This window comes from Mustela putorius, unplaced genomic scaffold (genome assembly GCF_011764305.1).
Source record: "Mustela putorius furo isolate JIRA1106 unplaced genomic scaffold, ASM1176430v1.1 tig00000549_pilon_pilon_pilon, whole genome shotgun sequence".
In the NCBI taxonomy this organism is placed as follows: Eukaryota; Metazoa; Chordata; class Mammalia; order Carnivora; family Mustelidae; genus Mustela; species Mustela putorius.
The window spans coordinates 168,157-193,580 of NW_025421411.1; the positions used below are offsets into that span (position 1 = coordinate 168,157).

The 25,424-nt window shown below is 39.0% G+C and overlaps 1 protein-coding gene across 1 annotated transcript in view; it reads right to left on the minus strand.

Moving 5' to 3' along the window:
- Positions 1–25,424, minus strand: part of HEPH (hephaestin) — a 145,870-nt gene that overhangs the window by 42,715 nt on the left and 77,731 nt on the right. Inside the window, 3 exon segments of the mRNA XM_045081218.1 lie at positions 1,669–1,800; positions 2,664–2,803; positions 5,102–5,315. Of these exon segments, the coding sequence (XP_044937153.1) occupies positions 1,669–1,800; positions 2,664–2,803; positions 5,102–5,315 (486 nt within the window).

A 25,424-nucleotide genomic window follows, 5' to 3' on the forward strand; every position in this document is an offset into this window, starting at 1 on the left:
TGTGCAGACACTAGTGCACGTGGTTCTGTGCTTATATGGAGGGTGGGGCAATGGCAACAGGCAGTTCCTTTCTCCTAGCAGGGGGGTTTCCTTGTTTGCTGCTTTCAGGAAATCACTTCCAGAAGAGCAAATAATCTCAGCTGCACATCCAAGTATTTTTTTTTTTGGATCACTGTCTGTTCTTTTCATGCTGTCTGCTTCTGGGTTGTTTTCCTGCCTTCTCTCTAGGAGCATCTCAGTGCTTTCCAGACTCTAGGCCTGCCAAGTATGCTGAATTTTAAAACTTCAAACTTTTGGAACATGGTATGTGGGTGGGGGCCCACACTGGTCTTCTTGGAAGGCTCTTGCTGTTCTGGGACTGATGCAGGCTTATTCAAGGCATACAGCGTGGCACAAGCAAGCCAGGCAGTGTGTGTTGGACCAAGGTGCCCTTGACAGGTGGCTTCATGCCTATATGAAGGATCAAGGGAGGGCTATGGCATCCACTGGCTCTTTTTCCCCAAGAGACATCCTTGTCAATACCACCTCCCACAGACATGCTCCTAGAAGAGCAAGCAATCTCCCTCCTGCATGTCTTAGGTGCCTGCTGACCTTTAAAACTCCAGTCTCCAAGCCCTGTTTGTTTCAAAAGCTCATGATAATCAGCTGCTCTCATTTCTCCAGCCAATGACTTTGGGGTGAATTCTCCTTTTGCACTACCTTGTGTGCTCTACTCTCATATGCCTCTCTCTGTGACCAGGGTTCCTTCCTCTCTGCAGAATGCATGATCCATATCTCCCCTAAACTGTACCTCTGTACTTCTTGCCTTCTTCAGTGTGGTCTTTTCTCTCCCTCTATTTTTGGAATTTGTTCTGTCTATACTCAGGCTGATTTCTTAGGTATTCAGAATGATCCAATAATTATCTAGTTTTGTTCAAGGGACAAGAGGGGCCTTGGGTCCTCCTACTATGCTACCATCTTAGCTGTCCTCTTAGGTACCCTTTGTTATACTTTTCTGGCAAAATTTAAAAACACTCATTAACACAAAAGACACTGTATTACAATTACAACTTTACTTGTCTCATAATAACCTATTTTTAAAGTAGGAACATGTATTATTTCCAACTGCATTCATAATTTCTAAAATTGTCTCTTTACCAACTAGGCTACCAGTAAGCATTTATTCAATGAATAAATGTGTAGAAGACAATTCGGTCAAGAACATGTCCACCCTACATTTTAGTATTAAGAACTTAGTATATGACCAGGTTTAAAATTTAATCTATAATAAGAAGATAATAACCTTCTCAATGACTGAGGTTAAGGATCAGTTTGTGGTCTGGGACAGGTCACTATCTAGCCATGATTAGAAACAGACTATAGCCAAGGTTAACTTCAGATCTAGAGAAGGTTGCATTCTCAGTCTACATCCAGGCTTAAGTTCAGTACAAGGCTTCATGTGTGACCAGTATTAAGGATGTCTGGCTAAACTAAAGACCTAAGATATGTACCCTGTTCTGAGATAAAAAATTAATACCTCACAGAGATAAATTAAGGTTGTGTGCCCTGGTTAATATTCTTATTTAAGTTCTCAAAGAGCAATAAAAAAAAAAAAAAAAGATCAAGCCAAGGGCCTGAAGCAGAGGTTCTACACGACCTTTTTCCCTTCAACTATGTGTTCCCACTCACCAGGTGCAGCAGCCAGTGGCCATCCAGTACTAGATTCTAGCACTCCATGGGCATGAACAGAGTAGGGACGGCTGGCGTTATTCTTGAACACCACAGTTAAGATATCACCAACCTCTCCTTTCAGAAGTGGACCTAATATATGCAAAAGAAGAGAAAGTCACATTAGTAGAGTAGTGGTAACAGGGATACTAAAGGCATTGAAGAAAAGGACATACATTTGGGGCTCCCTAGAATTAGGTGTTTCAGTCATTAGAATTAAAATCACAATTGGCTCATTTTTATTTTTTTTAGTTCAGAAGCCCTTACACAGACAATGGCACCTACAGGATGAGGGTACTTCAATAAGAAGACTGTGCCTCTACTTATCTCTACTTTCCCAGACCAAATTTCTATCTATTATCTATTATCTATTTTCTATTATCTATCTATCTATCTATCATCTTTCTCTATCTATCTATCATCACCTATCTATCATCTATGTAATTTCATCAGGATCTAGATAATTAGGACTCTATGGAATCACTATCAGTAAGGACTAAGAGTTTGGCACAGAGTAAACAAACAAACAAACAAACAAACACTGTTGGGTCCCTTCAAGGGCCAATAGCTTTCTTCTATGTGAGGGCAAGAATGAAGAAACTAACTGGCCCTTAATTAATAATTAAACTGGGGAGCAAGGATAATACTGATTCCCTGTACATCATTTTTCTTACTCTTTGATATTCTTAACTTCCCTTGCCTTTAGTATTTTTAAAACATGTATAACTGTCAGAGATCCCTAGGGATATTACTGGAAAAATATGGCTCATGTTGCATAGAATTCATAAATCTCTCCACTTTGATTGCTTATTTTTATGGCTGATTTTAAAATTATGACTACTGTTCCATTTACCATAAGGAGAAACTAATAGAAAGAAATAAAGAGGCCTTCCTGATATGACGTAGCCTTACTAGGAGCATCATAAACCTATAGATCCTAGGAGGAGCTAACTTACCTAATATTCCCAAGTGTTCCTCTGATCCAGTCCGTGGCCGAGGGATCTTGAATGTACCATCAGTGTATTCTCTGAATACAGCTTTCTTGTATCTGGAACCCAGGAGCCCATTCTGGTTACTCAGAAAGATGTGACCATAACTAGAGGAATCCAAAGAGTGGTATTAGCACCTGGCCTTGACCCCTTATTTTCAGGTATGAGAAAGCTAAGTCACACCCAACATCATATCACAGACAGAAGAAAGAGAAGACATATTCTTTCTAATGTCAGATTTCCCGCATTGGCTCTATAACTGCAATAAAGATACCAGATCTAAATACCTGTATATGTTTCCTTATTTATCATAATCTAGATTATAATCTGTAATATAATTTCTATGACAAGAACAATGGAAAAAGAATCAGAAGCTCTGGGTTTTAGCTCTCATCTCCGTTGGATGTCTCAGTTGGAATTATTTTGACAAACAGACAAGTTATAGGATGGAAGGAGAGCATTAACTGTTGCTGCTGCTGGAGAGCAAGGAATAGGAAGAGTTAAGGAGTAAATGGAATTTTACAGATTCCCCCTTATGGGATGCTTTCCTGTTTACAAATAACCGTACTTTTTTAATCATTTGAGATTTCCAGTAGAATAATGAGATAGGTAGAAGTAGAACCAGTAGTCCAGAAGTGACAGAACTTATCTTCATTGATACCATCAGATAGAAAGGGAGCTAGAACTTGGATACAACTCTGCTGCTTCTTCCTTATTTCCTTCTAATCAAGTTCTTTCACTTTTTTTATTATTAATTTTTTATTTTTTATAAACATATATTTTTATCCCCAGGGGTACAGGTCTGTGAATCACCAGGTTTCACTTTATTGATTTATTGATTTATTTAAATTCAATTAGCCAACATATTGCACATCCTTAGTTTCAGAGGTAGAGTTCAATAATTCATCATATACCACATCACTTTAAAGATATGCAAACTAAGTACCAGGTAAGAAAAGTCACTTTCTCTATGTTTCAGAACAAGTTAGCAAGAAGATTTTATTTGTTTATTTATTTTATTCTATTTTGTTAACATGTAATGTATTATTTGCTTCAGGGGGTACAGGTCTGTGAATCATCAGTCTTACACAATTCACAGCACTCACCATAGCACATACCCTCCCTGATTCCACAACCCAACCACCTTATCACTCCCACCCCACACCCCAGTAATCCTTAGTTTGTTTCCTGAGATTAAGGGTCTCTTATGGTTTTTCTCCCTCCCTGGTCCCATCCTGTTTCACTTTTTTCCCCTCCCTTCCCCCCACTACCCTCAACACTTTAACAAACAGCAACTGACAAAGAAGACAGGAATTGCTAAAGAGTTGTGAGGGCACCAAAAATAATTATAGTGGAAATTGCTAAACTATACTTCAGTTTCTGTTCTCCTCTCCTTCCTTTTTAGCAGTAGAATCACCTAGATTTTAGCTGAATTCATGACCAGTTAACCATGGATGACAGATTGCATTTTCCAGGCTTTATTTTTTAGTACAGTTGACATACAAAGTTGCATTAGCTTCATATGTACAACACAATGATTGGATAAATATATACATTAGCGCCATATTCACAACTATAGCTACCATTTGCCTCAGTACATCTCTATTACAAAATCATTGGCTAAATTACTTATGATGTGCCTTTATTCTGTGACTTATTTATTGCATTACTGGAAGCTTGTATATCCTACTCCACTTCATTTATTTTTCCCAATCCTCCAACCTCTCCAAGTCCCAGACTTTCTTGCAGCTAGGTATGGCCACATTAGTAAGTTCAGAATAATGGATTTTGAAAGAAAGTGATGTATACAACTTTTAGGTCATTACCTTACAGATACTGCTGCTTGCCCTGGACTGCTTTCACCCTTGTATGATTGCTGGAAAGGACTATAAGTAATATAGACATATTTGTTTCAGAGAAAAAAGAAAGTATTATGGGTGACTAGTTTACCTACTGGCCATGGGCTGCTTATATTTATACTATTAAGAAATAAAATTCTACTCACACTACTCTATGTTGGAATTTTTCTGCTGTGCATCTTCGCTGTACCTTAGTGACATTTTGTCAAGTGACAGGTAAGCTTGGGGTGTTCAGTCCTTTGAGTAAGACTTCTATAATATTTAAATTATGTTGTAGGCACTATAAGCAACTAAATGAAAAGAGTAAAAGATCAAGAGCAGGAAGATATGGGCAAAGTCTTTTACTTCAGACCCATCGGTATAGTACTATAGAAGAAGCACTGAGTTCCAGCTTATCAACATCTTAGTACATGTTCCAGATTTGCTGGTATCTTATTAGGTTACTTTAGATAACTGTTTCCTTTTCTTGGTACTTCAGTATCTTCTTTATCTGTAAAATGGTCCAGAGTCTCTAAAAGTGTGATCTCTTATTTTCTGAAACCTTACCTTTCCTCCTCAGACTGATTGTGCCATTCCAGTTCCCAGCTCCTGTCAGGACAATAGTCCCACTCCACCTCTTCTGCCATGATGTAGTAGATTCTTGCAGCCTGGTACCGTTGGTGATCATTAGTTTGATGAACAGGACACTGGGAGACATTATAGACTGCTTTCATCCCCGATTCTCTATGGCTGCCTGCCTGGCAATAAATTTCAAACATCCCTAAGGAAGAAACAGAGGGAAAAACCTGAATGTGAATATACCTGTGTAGTCCCTGGGGGATTTTCTGCCTCTTTCTAGGCATACGGTAGAGTGCGGGTAGTTTTATTAAAAATATATCTTCCCTGTGATCCTGCAATTGAATTACTGGCTATTTACCCCAAAGATACAGATGTAGTGAAAAGAAGGGCCATCTGTACTCCAATGTTCATAGCATCAATGGCCCCAGTTGCCAAACTGTGGAAAAAACCAAGATGCCCTTCAATGGACAAATGGATAAAGAAGATGTGGTCCATATATACTATGGAGTACTATGCCTCCATCATAAAAGATGAATACCCAACTTTTGTATCAACATGGATGGGACTGGACGAGATTTTTCTGAGTCAGGCAGAGAGAGTGAGTTAACATAGGGTTTGCTTATTTGTGGAGCATAAGGAATAACACAGAGGACATGGGGAGATGGAAAGGAGAAGGGAGTTTGGGGAAATTGGAGGGAGAGTTGAACCATGAGAGGCTGTGGGCTCTGACGAACTAACTGAAGGGGGTGGGAGGTTGGGTGAGCCTAGTGGTGGGTATTGTGGAGGGCACGTATTGCACAGAGCACTGGGTGTGGTGCATAAACAATGAATTCTGGAGCACTGAAAAGAAATTTAAAAACAAATATTTTTTTTGTGGAAAGAACCAAGATGCCCTTCAACGGACAAATGGATAAGGAAGATGTGGTCCATATACACTATGGAGTATTATGCCTCCATCAGAAAGGACAAAGACCCAACTTTTGTAGCAACATGGATGGTACTGGAAGGGATTATGCTGAGTGAAGTAAGTCAAGCAGAGAAAGTCAATTATCATATGATTTCACTTATTTGTGGAGCATAACAAATAGCATGGAGGATATGGGGAGATAGAGAGGAGAAGGGAGTTGGGGGAAATTGGAAGGGGAGGTGAACCATGAGAGAATATGGACTCTGAAAAACAATCTGAGGGTTTTGAAGGGGCAGGGGGTGGGAGGTTGGGGTACCAGGTGGTGGGTATTATGGAGGGCACGGATTGCATGGAGCACTGGGTGTGGTGCAAAAATAATGAATACTGTTATGCTGAAAATAAAAAATAAATTTTTTAAAAAAGTAAAAAAATAAAAGGGTGTAGGTAGTTTCAGATAAGTTTCTTCTATGCTTTGGATAAAAGAATATTATAACATTATGGAGAGCAGTGACCACAGATGTTAACACCTCTGGCTCCAATGCTGCACTCCTTAGGTTTAAAATTAAACTCTGCCACAAGGATGGCTTTCCCAGGCTTATCACTGGAAGTTCCATATCCCTGTGGAAATTGCTCAGTTCTGAGCAAACTGGGATAGTTGGTCACCCAACCCTGACACTTGTTAGCTATTTAATCTTGAAGTAATTTTTAAGCCTCTGTATGTTTCAGTTCCCTCATGGTACAATGGGGATCAACTATTTTACTTAGCTCACTGGGTTGTTTTAGAATGAAATAAAATAATATGCATATGTTGCTTAGTGTATTGCATAGTAAAAGTTAATATATGAAGCTATTAATAAGTAAATAAACCTACAATAATTATTATTCAAAAATATTCATTGGCCCATTAAAAACAAAAACAAAACAAAACAACAAAACCTTCTTGACTACTGGGATGCTTATATCAGAGGACTTCCCCCTCACCCGGGTGTGCCAATATTCATTGTTTATGTACCACACCCAGTGCTCCATGCAATATGTGCCCTCCTTAATACCCACCACCAGGCTTACCCATCCCCCAACCCCTTCCCCTCTAAAAACCTGTTTCTCAGAGGTTTGTGATCATCAGCTGTCATAGTTCTCTCATAGTTCATCTTCCCCTTCCAAATTCCTCCAATTCACTTTCCCTTTCCTTTTCCTACTGTCTGCCATGTTATTCCTTATGTTCCAAAAGCAAGTGAAACCATGTGATAATTGACTTTCTCTGCTTGATTTATTTCACTCAGCATAATCTCCTCCAGTCCCATCCATGTTGATGCAAAAGTTGGGCATTCATCCTTTCTGATGGCTGATATAATATTCTATTATATGAGAGGGCTTTGGAATAACTTTCCCTCAGTTTTTACAATAAAATATTTGGATATATGTTTTAAAAATCACTGTTGTAGAGCTGCCTAGAGCTGATATCAAGCCCCGGGTTTTTATGTCAAGGACATTAAGGCTCACAGAGTGTTGATCAGGAGAACCTGACTTTCTTAGAACATTTATTTTCATCATTCCTTCATTTTCTGCCCACTGCCTATCCCATCACTACAAACTTATTTCCCCTGGCTTTTAAAGGCCTCCATGAGCTAGCTCCAAACTATGGCTCAGTCCCAAATTCAACCAGTGATCCAACTAAATTTGTTCCTGAATTCCCTTATCACATATCTCATTTCTATCTTGGAATTTTCACTCATGTTGTTGCTCCCTTTCTGAAATGCACCTGCCCATCATTTCCACAAATACTTATAAGACCTCACTCATTCTCCAAGATCAAATTCATGTTTCCTCTCTTCCAGAAACCTCTCCATGGCTATTCTGGCTCACACCAACCTCTTCATTCTTGGCCTCTTTACTCTTGACACTCTTTACATCTAAACCACATGATTAAACACTAAGTGCTCCTTTCTTCACAAAACGGTTTTTTTTTTCCACTAGTTTATAGACTTCTTGAAAGAATCTACTCTTTCTTTCCACAACTACTTCCACTCTTCTATTTATCCTACCCTTCCACATCTATTCCATCAGTAAATACTATTGGCTTTTCCTCCCAAATTATCCTTCCATTTTCACTGTCTCCCCTAGTCAAAACCACCATTGTCTCTCACATGGAAACTTCAACAGCCTCCCAACTTTCTTCTCTGCTTCTTCCCCTTCTCTCTTCAACCATTCCTCACACAGGATTCGAGGCCCTCTTGAACAAATATGATCCAGAGCACATTGCTCCCTTGTTTCAAATACTTCATTCATACTCAGAATGCAAACCAAGCTCCTAACTACGGTCTATAAGACACCACATAATATGAATCTCACCAACCTATTTCATGTTAATCTTTTTCTTAGCTTACTACAATACAACCCTACTGATCTTTCACTCTCACCCTTGAAAGGCCATTCTTTTTTCCACCTTTGGACATTGGCACGTCCTTGTCCCTCTGTTTTAAATATTCTTCTTAGAAATCTTTATATCACTCCTTCCTCTTCATTATTTAGGTCTCAGTGTAAATATCACATTCTTCGAGAGGCCTTCCATGAACATCTTCTCTAAAGTAATGCCCTATAATTTTATCACAACACTATATTTTATTAACTTAATGATATATATCACAATCTAAAATTATCTTATTGCTTTATGTATGTGTTTTGACGTTTATTGTGGATCTTCCCAGAGAGTAAGAATCATTCTGTTTTTTCATCCTTCTTCCCCAGTCTTAACACATAGAAGGTGTGCAATAAATATGCTTTGAGTGAATGCATGTGTGTGCAAATGAGTGGTTGCATATGTGGCCCAAAACTCGAGCTCAGTGATTGGTATGGAGAAGAAAGCCCAATGAAAGCTGTCGGGGATGAGAACAAAAAGAAGACATTCTGGGAAGTTGTGAGCCTTTGGAATAGTTAGCACATCCTCTAAATTTTCTCATATGAACATTATTACCCAAGCTACTCTTTAAATATTCTTCTGTTTTTGGAATCTGTTTTTCCTCCTAACTTTTTGACAAATTCTTTTTCTGTTTCCTTATTTTGGCTTCTCTTCTCCCTTTTACCTCCTAAATATTGATTTCTGCTTTAAGTTTTCTTTCCTATAACATCACGTCTTGTGGACTCGAACTATGAGAACACTCAAAACCACTAGCCTGGACTTCTTCTCCAACCTCTACATTTCTACCCATAACTACCAACTGTGAAAGCCACACCACCTGAACCTCACCAGGAAGTTAAAAGTTGGCATGCCCTAAAATGAATACTTGCTACCCAAACCTTACTATCCTTCCCTGTTTCTGTACTTGCTCATTTGGTTAATGGTTGCCACTATATACATAGTACGCAAGCTGGAAACTTCAGGCATCTTTTTCTTGCTCAGCCCCTCATCAAAGTTACATAATTTCTTTCTCAAATATTCCTTAACTCTACCCCTTCTGTCCATCCTTATTGTTTCCACCCATTGGCAGGCTCTCATCAGATCTTGAAACAGCTTCCTAGTTTTCTCCTCTTAAGACTTATTTCTCATTATTCCTCCACAGGGCTGCTGTTAGCATTTTGCTTGGGATTATTCTTTACTGTTTATGAGTGCCTTAAATATTGATGAAAGTTTTATCATTTCTGAATCCCACTATCTAAATAATAGTATCATCTCCTCCATACCCCAATAACTGTGACAACTAAAAGTATCTTCACACATTTCCAAACAACTTTTAGCATACCACCTTGAGTTGAGGGTCACTTAATAAAATAAGTTTGTATAACTTCTTCAAGAAGATGCTGATTCCAAGTCTGTCTATAAGCTTCCTACTAACTATAATATTGCTATCTTCTTTGGGCAGATGCTGCTTCCAAATCACTGCCTACAATAACATTTCTTCACCACCCATCCCCTATCTGTGTCTGATGACAGTTTACTCCCTCAAATGATCAGTATGAGTGCCTGATTCTCTAGGAAAGCTTTACTACACAAGTCAAGCAGAGTTTGTTATAGTTTTGTGTGTGTTACTATAGCTCCTGGAAAGATCATATCATATCCCTTTCACACTAACTGTGAGCTGCCTAGTTAATCCTCACATCCTTAGTATCTAGATCAATAAGTGGAAGAAAATGGATATTTATTATGTTTTGTGAAAATGTTATTGTAAAATAAAGGAAAAACAAAAAAATAGGAATAAAAAGGAAGGAAAAACAGAGGAAGACAGAGGAGGAAAGAAAAGATACAGAGTGAAGCAAAAGAAAAAATAAAACAGGGGAAAGGGAAAAAATTAAAAAGAGAGAAATAGAGACAAAGAAAGAAATAAAGAGGGAAATGGAGAAAAAGGAAAGCCAAAAAAGAGGGAAAAATCAAAGGAAGAAATAAAAGGGGAAAAAGAAGAAAAGTGAGGGGAAGGAAGGAAAAGAGAAAAAGAAAAGAAGGAAGACTAGAAAGAAGATGGAAGACTGGAAGAAGAAAATGAAAATGAAGAAAAGACAAAAAGTAAGATGGAGATAAAATAGAAGGAAGGAAGGAAATAATGATCAGAAATAAGAAATGAGAGGAAAAAAGAGATAAGAAAAAGAAAAGATTATGAGAGAGGAAGAGGAAAAATGAGAGAGGGGAGGAAAAAGGAGCAGTGAAAGAAAAAATTTTAAAGGGTGTGGGGAAGAGGGGAATAATGCATAAAGAAAGCTCCAATAGTGAAAGAAAGGAAAGGTCGTTTATCAATCTTGGATTTCAACTCTTAGACTGTAGGGTCATTTCTGAATATCTCCTTCTATTCTGTAGGTTGCCTCTTTGTTTTGTTGACTTGTTTCCTTTGCTGTGGAGAAGATTTTTGATCTTGACAAAGTCCCCAAAGTTCATTTTCACTTTTGTTTCCTTAGCCTTTGGAGACATGTCTTGAAAGAAGTTTCTATGGCCAATGTCGAAGAAGTTAGTGCCTATGTTTTCCTCCAGGATTTTGATGGATTCCTGCCACACATTGAGGTCATTCATTCATTTAGAATTTATCCTTGTGTATGGTGTAAGAGAATGACCAAGTTTGATTGTTCTCTACATAGCTGTCCAATTTTCACAGCATCATTTTTTGAAGAAACTGTCTTTTTCCCACTGGATATTTTTTATTGCTTTGTCAAAAATTATTTGAGCATAGAGTTGACGACTCATATCTGAGCTCTCTACTCCGATCCATTGGTCTTTGTGTCTGTTTCTGTGCCAGTACCATGCTGTCTTGGTGATCACAGTTTGTAATCAAGCTTGAAATCAGGCAACGTGATGCCCCCAGAACTGTTTTTCTTTTCCAAAATTTACTTGGTGTTTTGGGGTCTTTTCACAATTGACACTATAGACAAAGAGCTGAAATCCAAGATCTATAAAGAACTTCTCAAACCCAACACCCAGACACCAGATAATCGTGTCAAAAAATGGGCAGAAGACATGAACATGTGCCTTCCTCTCCAAAGAAGACATACACATGTCTAACAGACACATGAAAAATGGTAAATCATCATTAGCCATCAGGAAAATTAAAATCAAACCACATTGAGATACTACCTTGCACCAGATAGAATGACAAAGTTTGTTTCCAAGGCAGGAAACAACAAATGTTGGAGAAGATGTGGAGCTCGGGGATCCCTCTTACACTTTGATGCTAATGAAAGTTGGTGCAGCCTCTTTGGAAAACATTGCAGAGGTTCCTCAAAATATTTTTTAAAAAAGCTACCCAATGACCCTGCAATAGCACTACTGGGTATTTATACCAAAGATACAGATGTAATGAAAAGAAAGGCCACCTTATACCAATTAGAATGGCCAAAATTAACAAGACACTAAACAACATACGTTGGAGAGGATGTGGAGAAAGGGGAACTCTCTTACAATGTTGGTGGGAATGCAAATTGTTGCAGACACTTTGGAAAACTTAAAAGAGATGAACAATTTTTCATGTGTCTGATAGCCATTTGTATGTCTTCATTGGAGAAGTGTCTGTCCATATCTTCTGCCCATTTTTTTGATATGATTATTTGTTTTGTGTGTGTTTAGATTGAGGAGTTCTTTATAGATCCTGGATATCAACATTTTGTCTGTACTGTCATTTGAAAATATCTTCTCCCATTCCGTGGGTTGCCTCTTTGTTTTATTGACTGTTTCCTTTGCTGTGCAGAAGGTTTTGATTTTGATGAAGTCCCAAAAGTTTATTTTGGTTTTGTTTCCTTTGCCTTTGGAGACATATCTTGAAAGAAGTTGCTGTGGCTGATATCGAAGAGATTACTGCTTATGTTCTCCTCTAGGATTCTGATGAACTCCTGTCTCACGTTGAGGTCTTTTATCCAATTTGAGTTTATCTTTGTGTATGGTGTAAGAGAATGGTCGAGTTTCATTCTTCTACATATAGCTGTCAAGTTTTCCCAGCACCATTTATTGAAGTGACTGTCTTTTTTCCACTGTATATCTTTTCCTGTTTTGTCAAAGATTATTTGACCATAGAGTTGAGGGTCCATATCTGGGCTCTCTACTATGTTCCACTGGTCTATGTGTCTGTTTCTATGCCAGTACCATGCTGTCTTGGTAATCACAGCTTTTAGTAAAGCTTGAAATCAGGTAACGTGATGCCCCTGTTTTATTTTATTTTTTCAGCATTTCCTTAGCGATTCAGGGTCTCTTCTGATTCCATACAAATTCTTGGATTATTTGCTCCAGCTCTTTGAAGAATTCTGGTGGAATTTTGATTGGAATGGCATTAAAAGTATAGATTACTCTAGGCAGTATAGACATTTTAACAATGTTTATTCTTCTGATCCAAGAGCATGGGATGGTCTTCCATCTTTTTGTGTCTTTTTCAATTTCTTTCATGAGTGTTCTGTAGTTCCTCGAATACAGATCCTTTACCCCTTTGGTTAGGTTTATTCCCAGGTATCTTATGGTTCTTGGTGCTCTAGTAAATGGAATTAATTCTCTAATTTCCCTTTCTGTATTTTCATTGTTAGTGTATAAGAAAGTCACTGATTTCTGTACATTGACTTTGTATCCTGCCACATTACTGAATTGCTGTATGAGTTATAGTAGTTTGTGGGTGAAGTCTTTTGGGTTTTCCATATAAAGAATCATGTCATCTGCGAATAGAGAGAGTTTGACTTCTTTATTGCCAGTTTGGATACCTTTTATTTCTCTTTGTTGTATGATTGCTGTTGCTAGGACTTCTAATACTATGGTGAACAAGAGAGTGGGAATCCTTGTCGTGTTTCTGATCTCAAAGGGAACGCGGCAAGCTTTTTCCCATTGAGGATATTTGCTGTGGGTCTTTCATAGATAGATTTGATGAAGTTCAGGAATATTCCCTCTACCCCTATACTTTGAAACGTTTTAATCAGTAACAGATGCTGGATTTTGTCAAATACTTTTTCTGCATCAATTGAGAGGACCATGTGGTTCTTCTCTCTTCTCTTATTAATTTGTTCTATCACATTTATTGATTTGCGAGTGTTGAACCATCCTTGTAGCCGAGGAATGAATCCCACTTGGTCATGGTGGATAATATTTTTAATGTGCTGTTGGATCCTGTTTGCTAGGATCTTGTTGAGAATCTTTGCATCCATATTCATCAGTGTTATTGGTCTTTTTGGTAGGATCTTTGTTCATCATCACTAGCCATCAGGGAGATTCAAATTAAAACCACATTGAGATATCACCTTACACCAGTTAGAAGGGCCAAAATTCGCAAGACAGGAAACAACATGTGTTGGAAGGGATGTGGAGAAAGGGGAACCCTCTTGCACTTTTGGTGGGAATGCAAGTTGGTGCAGCCTCTTTGGAGAACAGTGTGGATATTCCTCAAGAAAATAAAATTAGAACTTCCCTATGACCCTGCAATTGCACTCCTGGGTATTTACTTCAAAGATACAGATGTAGTGAAAAGAAGTGCCATCTGTACCCCAATGTTTATAGCAGCAATCGCCACGGTTGCCAAACCGTTGAAAGAACCAAGATGGCCTTCAACAGACGAATGCATAAGGAAGATATGGTCCATATACACTATGGAGCATTATACCTCCATCAGAAAGGATGAATACCCAACTTTTGTATCCACATGGATGGGACTGGAGGAGGTTATGCTGAGTGAAATAAGTCAAGCAGAGAGAGCCAATTATCATATGGTTTCACTTATTTGTGGAGCATAACAAATAGCATGGTGTACATGGGGAGTTAGGAGAAGGGAGTTGGGGGAAATTGGAAGGGGAGGTGAACCATGAGAGACTATGGACTCTCTTCAACAATCTGAGGGGTTTTAAGTGGTGGGGTTGGTGGGAGATTGGGGGAACCAGGTGGTGGGTGTGGATGGCAGTGGGTATGTATGGTGGTGGGATTGCATGGAGTACTGGGTGTGGTACAAAAACAATGGATACTGTTATGCTGAAAATAAATAAAAAATAAATAAATAAATAATTTTAAAATTTAAAATAGAGCTACCCTATGACCTGGCAATTGTACTACTGGGTATTTACCCCTAAAGATACAGATAAAGTGAAAAGAAGGGCTATATGTACCCCTATGTTCATAGCAACAATGTCCACAATAGCCAAAGTGTGGAAAGAGCCAAGATGCCCTTCAACAGGTGAATAGATAAAGAAAATGTTGTCCAGATATACAATGGAATATTACTCAGCCATCAGAAAGAATGAATACCTAACTTTTGCATCAATAAGGATGGGACTGGAGGAGATTATTCTAAGTGAAATAGGCCAAGCAAAGAACATCATTTATCATATGGTTTCACTTACTTGTGGAACATAATAAATAATGTGGAGGACATTAGGAGAATAAAAGGAAAGTGAATTGGGGGAAATCAGAGGGGGAGAAAAACCATAAGAGACAGTGAACTCTGAGAAACAAACTGAGGGTTTTAGAAGGGAGGGGGATGGGGGGATGGGTGAGCCTGGTGGTGGGCATGTATTGCATAGAGCACTGGGTGTGGTGCATAAACAATGAATCTTGGAACACTGCATCAAAAACCAGTGATTATTTTGTGGTAACTAACATAACACAATATTAAAAAAAAAAAAGAAGAAAGGAAATAGATGCTGAAGGACTAGGGCAATTATAAATATTTTTTTTTTCTCTTTGGTGTTGAGAACTCTAACATGAATTTGATGGAAAATAAGACATTACAAGCCCTAGCTTTGTATCTGCGAATTTTACTATTAAAATTCTAGTGTCATTAGTTCTATTGGAAGACCTGAGGTACCTAAGATAATATTTTTAAATACAATCGTTCATTTCTATTAAGTGTAATATAAACTTACTAAAATTTAAAACAAAGCAAAAGGAGGATAAAAAGCCACCAATAAACCCAATAAACCCACAGGACTCAAACATTCTTGACACTTTGCTGCATTCTTTTCTGGTCATTTTTGTTTCCAATTTTTTAAACATAACTGTAAGCATCCAGTACACAAAGTGCTGAATACTCCTGGTAAGGTTTTTAAGTCATCTGCAAAGCTGCTTAATTACATATGTGTATTTACCCAAATAACTTTTACATGGTAAAATGTTAGACATAGATGGAATCTAAAGAAACACTCTACTCAGGGGTAGGGGGCAAGATGGAGGAGAAGGAGAAGGCACTGTTTCAACTGGTCCCCTAAAGTGAGCGGATTATCTACCAAAGAACTCTGATCACCCATGAAATTAGCCTGAGATTAGAATTATACATTTCTGGATCTCTATGGGGAGAGAAGACACCAGCGGACAGGTTAAAGCAGAGTGGGAACATTGGACTGATATTGGAAGATAAACAAAAGGGGGATGGAACTACCAGAAGCGACCCATTGGAAAGTAATACCCCAATATGAGAGTGCCCTGTGATTGGGGACCAGCATTAACTCGGAGTCTGGTTAAAAGCACTCAAAAAAAGAGCAAAAGATCTTAAGGGGAAATTGGTGGCATTGGGCAGTTAGGGACAGGGGCTTAAGCCCACGGGCCCAGGACAGCCACCACTGGCACTGTGCCAGAGAGAGTGCCATGAAGGAGCCAGGCCTTGGTCCCTGAGCCACAAGCACTGAGAGCATCTGGGTGACAGCACACGTGAGAGAGTCTAGTGTGGATGCCAGCTGGTGCTCTCTAGAACCACAGCCTTTTGCACTTTGCACACATGCTGTGCAACAGGGGTCTGAGTTGCTCCACACCCTCCCCTGAGAGAAGTCCATGCAGGCACTAGCTGGTGCTCTCTAGGGCCAGCGAGAGTCTGAACACTCCAAGCCCAGGCCAGGGTGAAAACCTCAGCATGCTGTCTTTGGTTGGGAACTCTCTGGTGGTCTGGACCTGCCCAGACAGCCACAGAAGAGGCAGCCACTGGAAGCCAGCTCCCTGGACTAGTACTTCTTGTGGTTTTGGTAGTACTAGGGTATAAGTGGGAGCTCCTGAGACCCCTGAGACTGTGGTTGGGGTCATGCTTTGCTGGTGGGAGGTGGCAGAGGGGGAGTTTATGTGCTCTGGAGCACCTAGAGGAAAACAGTCTGAGGCTTCTTTCTGAGATGGAGGTCCAGGTGCAGTTTGCTTTCCTCTTAACCTCAGAAGAACCGCCAAAAGCACCAAGGGGAGGAAAAAGAAAAAAAAAAAAACACCCCTCCAGAGGGGGGAGACAAGATGGCAGGGAAGTAGGAGGAGGCGCCCTTTCAACCTGTACCCTAAAGTGAGCTGATTACTGATTACCCTCCAAAGAACTCTGATCACCCACGAAATCAGCCTGAGATCAGAATTATACGCGTCTGGATCTCTACCGGAGCAGAAGACGCCAGTGGACAGGTAAAGCGGAGTGGGATAGTAGGACTGATATCAGAAGATAAACAAAAGGGGGAGGGAGCCAACAGAGGCGACCCACTGGAAAGTAATATCCCAATATGAGAGTGCCCTGCATCTGGGGACCAGCATTAACTCTGGAGTCTGGTAGAAAGCACTCAAAAAGAGCAAAGGATCAGCGGGGGGAAATTGCAGGAATCGGGGTGTTAGGGTCAGGGGCTTAAGTCCCCAGACCCAGGACAGCCACCTCTAGCGCAGAGCCCAAGAGAGTGCTGCAGAGAAACCAGGTCTTGGTCCCTGAACCACCAGCATGCCTGAGAGCACGTGGCGCCGGGCTCCAGTGAGGGCCTGGGAGCCTCCTCAGCCAACAGAAGCATTTAGTTTAGTCTAGTTTATTCCTTTTTTTAATTTTTATTTTCTAATATTCATATAGAGTTAAACTTCAAGGTAATCCCCTTTCCCCAATCAATGCCACCCCTATAGGTAAACCAAATCCTAATCCCCCTTTATCTTAGGAAAGTTGAGTCCATTAACAAAGATATCAAGATACATCCAAGAAGAATCAAAACAACCTTCCTCACCCACACTGAGAATTTAAACTACTCTACCATCTTTTTCTTCCACCAGTATTTCTGTGTTTTTGTATTTGTCCTGATAGTATATCAATCTTACACTCGGGGTTCTTTTTGATGAGGTTCTTCCTATATTTGCATATATATAATTTTTTCTCTTGTTATATACTTTTATCAGTCCTTTTGTTTACCTGGTTTTGTTTATATACTTTATAAATCTTACCTTAGGGCCCATTTGGGCTCAACCATCTCTTTTTATCTCAACTTTCGTTCCTGTCTCTCTCCCTCTCTCTTTTTTTCTGTTCCTTTTCTTTTTCTTCTCATTTGGGTGGGGAACCCTGGTTGCTCAGAAGTGTTCCAGGGTGCACCTTGACTGCACCACAGCTACACCCGTTCAGCCATCTCTCACCTAAATGACTAGGAGGAGGAATGCCCAACAGAAGAAAAATACAGAGGATGGACCTTCTGCAACAGAGTTAACAGCTATCAACATAGACAATATGTCATAAAGAGAATTCAGGCTAACAATAGCTAGGTTGGAGAAAGCCATGAGTGACAAAACGGAATTGATTAGGGCTGAACTGAAAACGACCAGAGATCATGTTTTCAATATTAGGGAAGAGCTGAAAGCTACCAGGGATGAGCTTCACAATGCTCTCAATTAGTTCCAATCTAATCTAAATTCCCTCAATGCTAGAGTAACTGAGACAGAAGATAGAAGTAGTGATCTGGAGGACAAACAGATAGAAAGAAAGGATCAGGAGGAATCCTGGAGCAAACAGCTTAGAAGCCACGAAAACAGATTCAGGGAAATAAATAATGCCATGAAATGTTCCAACATAAGAATTATTGGAATCCCTGAAGGGGAGGAGAAAGAAAGAGTCTAGAAGATAGAGTGGAACAAGTTCTTCATGAAAATTTTCCGAATCTCGTGAATGGAACCAGCGTTCATGTACTAGAGGCCGAAAGGATTCCCCCCAAGATTACAGATTCTCAAAAGTCCTCGAGGCACCTAATAGTAAGAATGAAGAATTATGATTGTAGGCAGAACCTCTTGAAAGCAGCTAGGACAAAGAAGATCCTTATGTACAGAGGAAAGCCCATGAGAATAACGTCAGACCTGTCCACAGAGATCTGGCAAGCCAGAAAGGGCTGGCAAGATATATTCAGGGCACTGAATGAGAAGAACATGCAGCCAAGAATACTTTATCCAGCAAGACTGACATTCAAAATGGATGGAGAGATAAAGAGTTTCCAAGACTGGCAAGGCTTAAAAGACTATGCATCCACCAAGTCTATACTGCAGGAAATATTAAGGGAGGTTCTATAAAAGAGGAAAAAGCCCAAGAATAGCATTGAACAGAAATATAGAGACAATCTACAGAAAAACTTCAAAGGTAACACTATGTCAATAAAAACGTATCTATCAATAATCACCCTCAATGTGAATGGCCTAAATGCGCCCATAAAATGGAACAGGGTTGCAGACTGGATAAAACAACAGGACCCATCCATATGTTGTGTACAAGAGACCAATTTTTAACCTAAAGATACACCCAGATTGAAAGTGAAGGGATGGAGAATCATCTTTCATGCCAATGGGCCTCAAAAGAAGGCTGAGGTAGTGATTCTCATATCAAATACATTAGATTTTAAAGACTGTAGTCAGAGATACTGAAGGACACTACATCATTCTTAAAGGGACTATCCACCAAGATGATCTAACAATTGTAAATATCTATGCCCCCAATATGGGAGCAGCCAATTACATAAGAAAACTGTTAATCAAGATAAAGAGTCATATTGATATGAATACACTAATCGTTGGAGATCTTAACACACCTCTCTCAGAAATAGACAGATCGTTGAAGCAGAAAATTAATAAAGAAACAAGAGCATTGAATGACACATTGGACCAGATGGACCTCATAGATAAATACAGAACATTCCACCCTAAAACAACAGAATACGCATTCTTCTCAAGTGCACATGGAACCTTCTCCAGAAGAGACCACATACTGGGTCACAAATCAGGACTCAACCGATACCAAAAGACTGAGATTATTCCCTGCACATTCTCAGATCACAATGCTTTGAAACTGGAGCTCAATCACAAGGAAAAGTTCCGAAGGAACTCAAACATTTGTGCTAAAGACCACCTTGCTTAAGAATGCTTGGATCAACCAGGAGATCAAAGAAGAACTGAAACAATTCATGGAATCCAATGATGATGAAGACACTTCGATCCCAAACCTATGGGATACAGCAAAAGTGGTCCTAAGGAAGAAATACATAGCCATGCAATCATCCCTCAAAAAAATTGAAAAATCCAGAACACAGCAGCTGTCTCTACACCTTAAAGAACTGGAGAAACAACAACAAATCAAACCAACTCTACACATAAAAAGGGAAATAATCAAGATTAGAGCTGAGATCAATGAGGTAGAAACCAGAGATACAGTACAATGTATCAATGAAACTAGAAGCTGGTTTTTTGAAAGAATCAGTAAGATTGATAAACCATTGGCCAAACTAATCCAAAAGAAAAGAGAGAAAGCTCAAATTCATAAAATTATGAATGAAAAGGGAGAGATCACAATGAACAACAAGGAAGTAGAAACAATCATCAGAAGTTATTATCAACAGTTATATGCCAATAAGCTAAGCAACCGAGATGAAATGGATGCATCCCTGGAAAACTATAAACTCCAAAAATTGAACCAGGAAGAAATTGACAACCTGAATAGACTAATATCTAGTAACGAGATTGAAGCAGTGATCAAAAACCTCCCCAAAAAAAAGAGCCCAGGAACTGACGGATTCCCTGGGGAATTCTTCCAAACTTTCAAAGAAGAAATAACACCTCTTCTCCTGAAGCTGTTTCAAAAAATTGAAGCAGAAGGAACACTTTCAGACTCTTTCTATGAAGCCAGCATGACCCTGATCCCCAAACCAGGCAAAGACCCTACCAAAAAGGAGAATTTCAGACCAATATCACTGATGAATATGGATGCTAAGATTCTCAACAAGATCCTAGCAAACAGGATCCAACAGCACATTAAAAAGATTATCCACCATGACCAGATGGGATTCATCCCTGGGCTACAAGGATGGTTCAACATTTGCAAATCAATCAATGTGATAGAATAAATTAATAATGGAAGAGAGAAGAACCACATGGTCCTCTCAATTGATGCAGAAAAAGCATTTGAAAAATCCAGCATCTCTTCCTGATTAAAACGCTTCAAAGTATAGGGATAGAGGGAACATTCCTGAACTTTATCAAATCTATCTATGAAAGACCCACAGCAAATATAATCTTCAATGGGAAAAAGCTTGCAGCCTTCCTGTTGAGATCAGGAACAAGACAAGGATGCCCACTCTCACCACTCAAGTTTTCGCTTTTGTTGAACCAAGATGCCCTTCAACAGACGAATGGATAAGGAAGATGTGGTCCATATACACTATGGAGTATTATGCCTCCACCAGAAAGGATGAATACCCAACTTTTGTAGCAACATGGACGGGACTGGAAGAGATTATACTGAGTGAAATAAGTCAAGCAGAGAGAGTCAATTATCATATGATTTCACTTATTTGTGGAGCATAACAAATAGCATGGAGGACAAGGGGAGATAGAGAGGAGAAGGGATTTGGGGGAAATTGGAAGGGGGAGGTGAACCATGAGAGACTATGGACTCTGAAAAACAATCTGAGGGTTTTGAAGGGGCGGGGGGGGTGGAAGGTTGGGGTACCAGGTGGTGGATAATATAGAAGGCACAATTGCATGGAGCACTGGGTGTGGTGCAAAAATAATGAATACTGTTATGCTGAAAATAAAAAATAAATTAAATAAAAAAAGAAAAAAAAAAAACCTCTCCAGAGAACAAAAGCATGAAAAACCTGTTTCCTCAGAGCCCAGCCCCTTTATAGTGAGCAGGAGGACTCAACTCTAGCAAGACTGCCTGAAAAACAATGTGGCAGGCCCCTCCCCAAGAAAGAGAGCAAAAAACAAACAAACAAACAAAGAAGAGGACAACCACCACAGGGTCTGCATAAAGCTGTAAAACCACAGTATTAGGAGAAAAGAAGATATGAATCTTCCAGTATGCCCCAAAGTCCTGTATACTTCATAGATTCAACTTTTATTTTTAATTTGTTCCCACTATTCTCACTCTTCTTAATTTTTTATAGTTAGCCTATTTACCATCACAATGAGAGGTTCAGTACAACAAATTCCACAATAACCTTTAACTTGAACTTTTTTGATACATATACCTGTGTTTAACTTTGCTTTTCTATTTTTTCTTAATTTTCATATAGAGATAAGCTTCAGGCGATCTCTTTTTTCCCAGTCAATACTACCCTTATATATAAACCAGTTTTAATCCCCCTTTATCGCTGGAAAGTTGAGTCCTTTAACAAAGGTATCAAGATACACCCAGGAAGAATCAAAATCAACTTCCTTACCCACACTGAGAATTTATAACCACCCTCCCATCTTTTACTTATGTCAGTGTTTCTGTGTATTTGTTTTTATTCTGGTAGTGGAAAAATCTTATACTTGGGGTTCATTTTGGCTGGGTTCCTTTTTTTTTTCTTGTCATTTACATTTGTGAGTCTTTCTGTTAGTCTGTTTTTGTTTATATACTTTATAAATCTTACCTTTGGAGCCCATTCAGGCTGGGTATCCTTTTTTATTTTTTTCTTTCTTTTTCTTCTCCCCCCCCATCTCTCTCTATATATTTCTTTTTTTTTCCTTTCTTTTATTATTATTATTATTATTATTATTATTATTATTATTATTTTGTGTGTGTGGGGAATCCTGATTGCTCAGAAGCATTCCAGGGTGAAACTTGACTGGACCATAGGTGATACATTCAGCTCCACATCTCCTCGGCCATCTCTCACCAAAATGAGTAGGAGGATGAATGACCAACAGAAGAAAAATTCAGAGATTTCCCTCTCCAACAGAGCTATTGAATATGGACATAAACAGTATGTTGGAAAGGGAATTCAGGCTACCAATTATCCAGGCAATGGCTAGGTGGCAGAATGAAATCCATTGGGGCAGAAGTGAAAGCCACAGGGAAGATGGTAACAATGTTATCAATGAGTTCCAATCTAATCTAAATTCTCTAACACCTAGGGTAACTGAGGCAGAAGATAGAATTAGTGATCTAGAGGATAAACTGACAGAGAAACAGGATCAGAAGGAGACCTGGAACAAATAGCTTAGAAGTCATGAAAACAGAATTAGGGAAATAAATGATGCCATGAAACGTTCCAACATTAGAATTTTTGGAATCCTTGAGGGGGAGGAAAAAGAAAGAAGACTAGTGGATATAGTTGAAAAAATTCTCCATGAAAATTTTCCCAATCTGGGGAATGGAACCAGTGTTCATGTACTAGAGGCAGAAAGGTTTTCCCTAAGATCACAGAATCTAGAAAGACCTTGAGACACCTGACTGTGAAAATGATGAATCATAATTTTAGACAAAAGCTCTTGAAAGCACTTGGGGGAAGAGATTCCTTACATAAAGAGGAAGGCCTACCAGAATAACTTCAGACCTGTCCACAGAAACCTGGCAAGCCAAAAAGGGCTGGCAAGATGTATTCAGGTCACTAAATGAAAAGAACATGCAGCCAAAAATACTTTATCCAGCAAGACTGACATTCAAAATGGATGTAGAGATAAAGAGCTTCCAAGACTGTCAAGGTTAAAAAGAGTGTGTGACCACCAAGATGGCACTCCAAGAAATATTTTCTAAAAGAAGAAAAAGTAAAACCAACAAGAATACCACTGAACAGAAACTTATGGGGACAATCTATAGAAAGAAGAACTTCACAGGTAACACGATGTCAATAAAAACATATCTCTCAATAATCACTCTCAATGTCAATGGCTGAAAGATGCCCATAAAATGGCACAGGGTTGCAGATTGGATAAAACAACAGGACCCATCCATATGTAGTCTACCAGAGACCCATTTTGAACCTAAGGATACACCCAGAATGAAAGTGAAGGGATGGCAAGCATCTTTCCTGCCAATGGGCCTCAAAAAAAGGCTGGGGTAGCAATTCTCATATCAGAAATTAGATTTTAAACTAAAGACTGTAGTCAGAGATACAAAAGGACACTACATCATTCTTAAAGGGTCTATCCACCAAGAAAATTTAACAATTGTAAATATTTATGCCCCCAGTATAGGAGCAGCCAACTACATAAGACAACTGTTAATGAAAATAAAGAGTCATATCAATATGAATACATTAATAGTAGGGAATCTTAACATGCCACTCTCAGTAATAGACAGATCATCCAAGCAGAAAATCAGTAAAGAAACAAGAGCATTGAATGACACGTTGGAGCAGGTGGGCCTCATAGATAGAGAACATTCCACCCTAAAACAACAGAATACTCATTCTTCTTGAGTGCACATGGGACCTTCTCCAGATTAGACCACATACTGGGTCACAAATCAGGGCTCAACCGATACCAAAAGACTGAGATCATTCCCTGCATATTCTCAGATCACAGTGCTTTGAAAATAGAGCTCAACCACAAGGAAAAGTATGGAAGGAATTCAAACACCTGGAAGCTAAAGACCACCTTGCTTAAGAATGTTTGGATCAACCAGGAGATCAAAGAAGAACTTAAACAATTCATGGAAACCAATAAGAATGAAGACACTTCAGTTCAAAACCTAAGGGATACAACAAAAGCGGTCCTAAGGGCGAAATACATAGCCATCCAAGCTTCCCTCAAAAAAAAAAAAAAAGAAAAAAGAAAAGAAAAATCCAGATCACACCAGCTGTCTTTAGACCTTAAAGAACCGGAGAATCAACAACAAATTAAGCCAACTCCACACACAAGAAGAGAAATAATCAAGATCAGAGCAGAGATCAATGAGTTAGAAACTGGATACAGTAGAACGTATCAATGAAACTAGAAGCTGGTTTTTTGAAAGAATCAATAAGATCTATAATCCATTGGCCAAACTAATCCAAAAGAAAAGAGAAAAGACCCAAATTAATAAAATTATGAATGAAAAGGGAGAGATCACAACTAACACCAAGGAATTAGAAACAATCATCAGAAATTATTATCAAATTACATGCCAATAAATTAAGCAACCTAGATGAAATGGATGCATTTCTGGAAAACTACAACTTCCAAAACTAAATCAGGAAGAAATTGACCACCTGAATAGACCAATATCTAGTAATGAGATTGAAGCAGTGGTTAAAAACCTCCCATGAAGACAAGAGCCTAGGACCTGACAGAGTCCCCAGGGAATTCTACCAAACATTCTAAGGAGAACTAAAACCTATTCTCCTGAAGCTGGTTCAAAAAACTGAAGCAGAAGGAATACTTCCAGACCCTTTTTATGAAGCCAGCATTATCTTGATCCCCAAACCAGGCAAAGACCCCACCAAAAATGAGAATTCCAGACCAATATCACTGATGAATATGGATGCTAAGATTCTCAACAAGATCCTAGCAAACAGGATCCAACAGCACATTAAATAAATTATGCACCACGACCAGGTGGGATTTATCCCTGGGTTGCAAAATTGGTTCAACATTTGCAAATCAATCAATGTGATAGAACAAATCAATAAGAGAAGAGAGAAGAACCACATGGTCCTCTCAATAGATGTAGAGAAAGCATTTGACAAAATCCAGCATCCGTTCCTGATTAAAACGCTTCAAAGTATAGGGATAGAGGGAATATTCCTCAACTTCATAGAATCTATCTATGCAAAACCCACAGCAAATACCATCCTCAAAGGCAAAAAGCTGACAGCCTTCCCTTTGAGATTAGGAACACAACAAGGATGCCCACTCTCACCACTCTTGTTCAACATAGTATTAGGAGTCCTAGAAACAGCAATCAGACAACAAAGATAAATAAAAAGTATCCAAATTGGCAAGGAAGAAGTCAAACTCTCTCTCTTCACAGATGGCATGATACTTTACCTTGAAAACCCAAAAGACTTCACCCCCAAATTGCTAGAACTCATACAGCAATT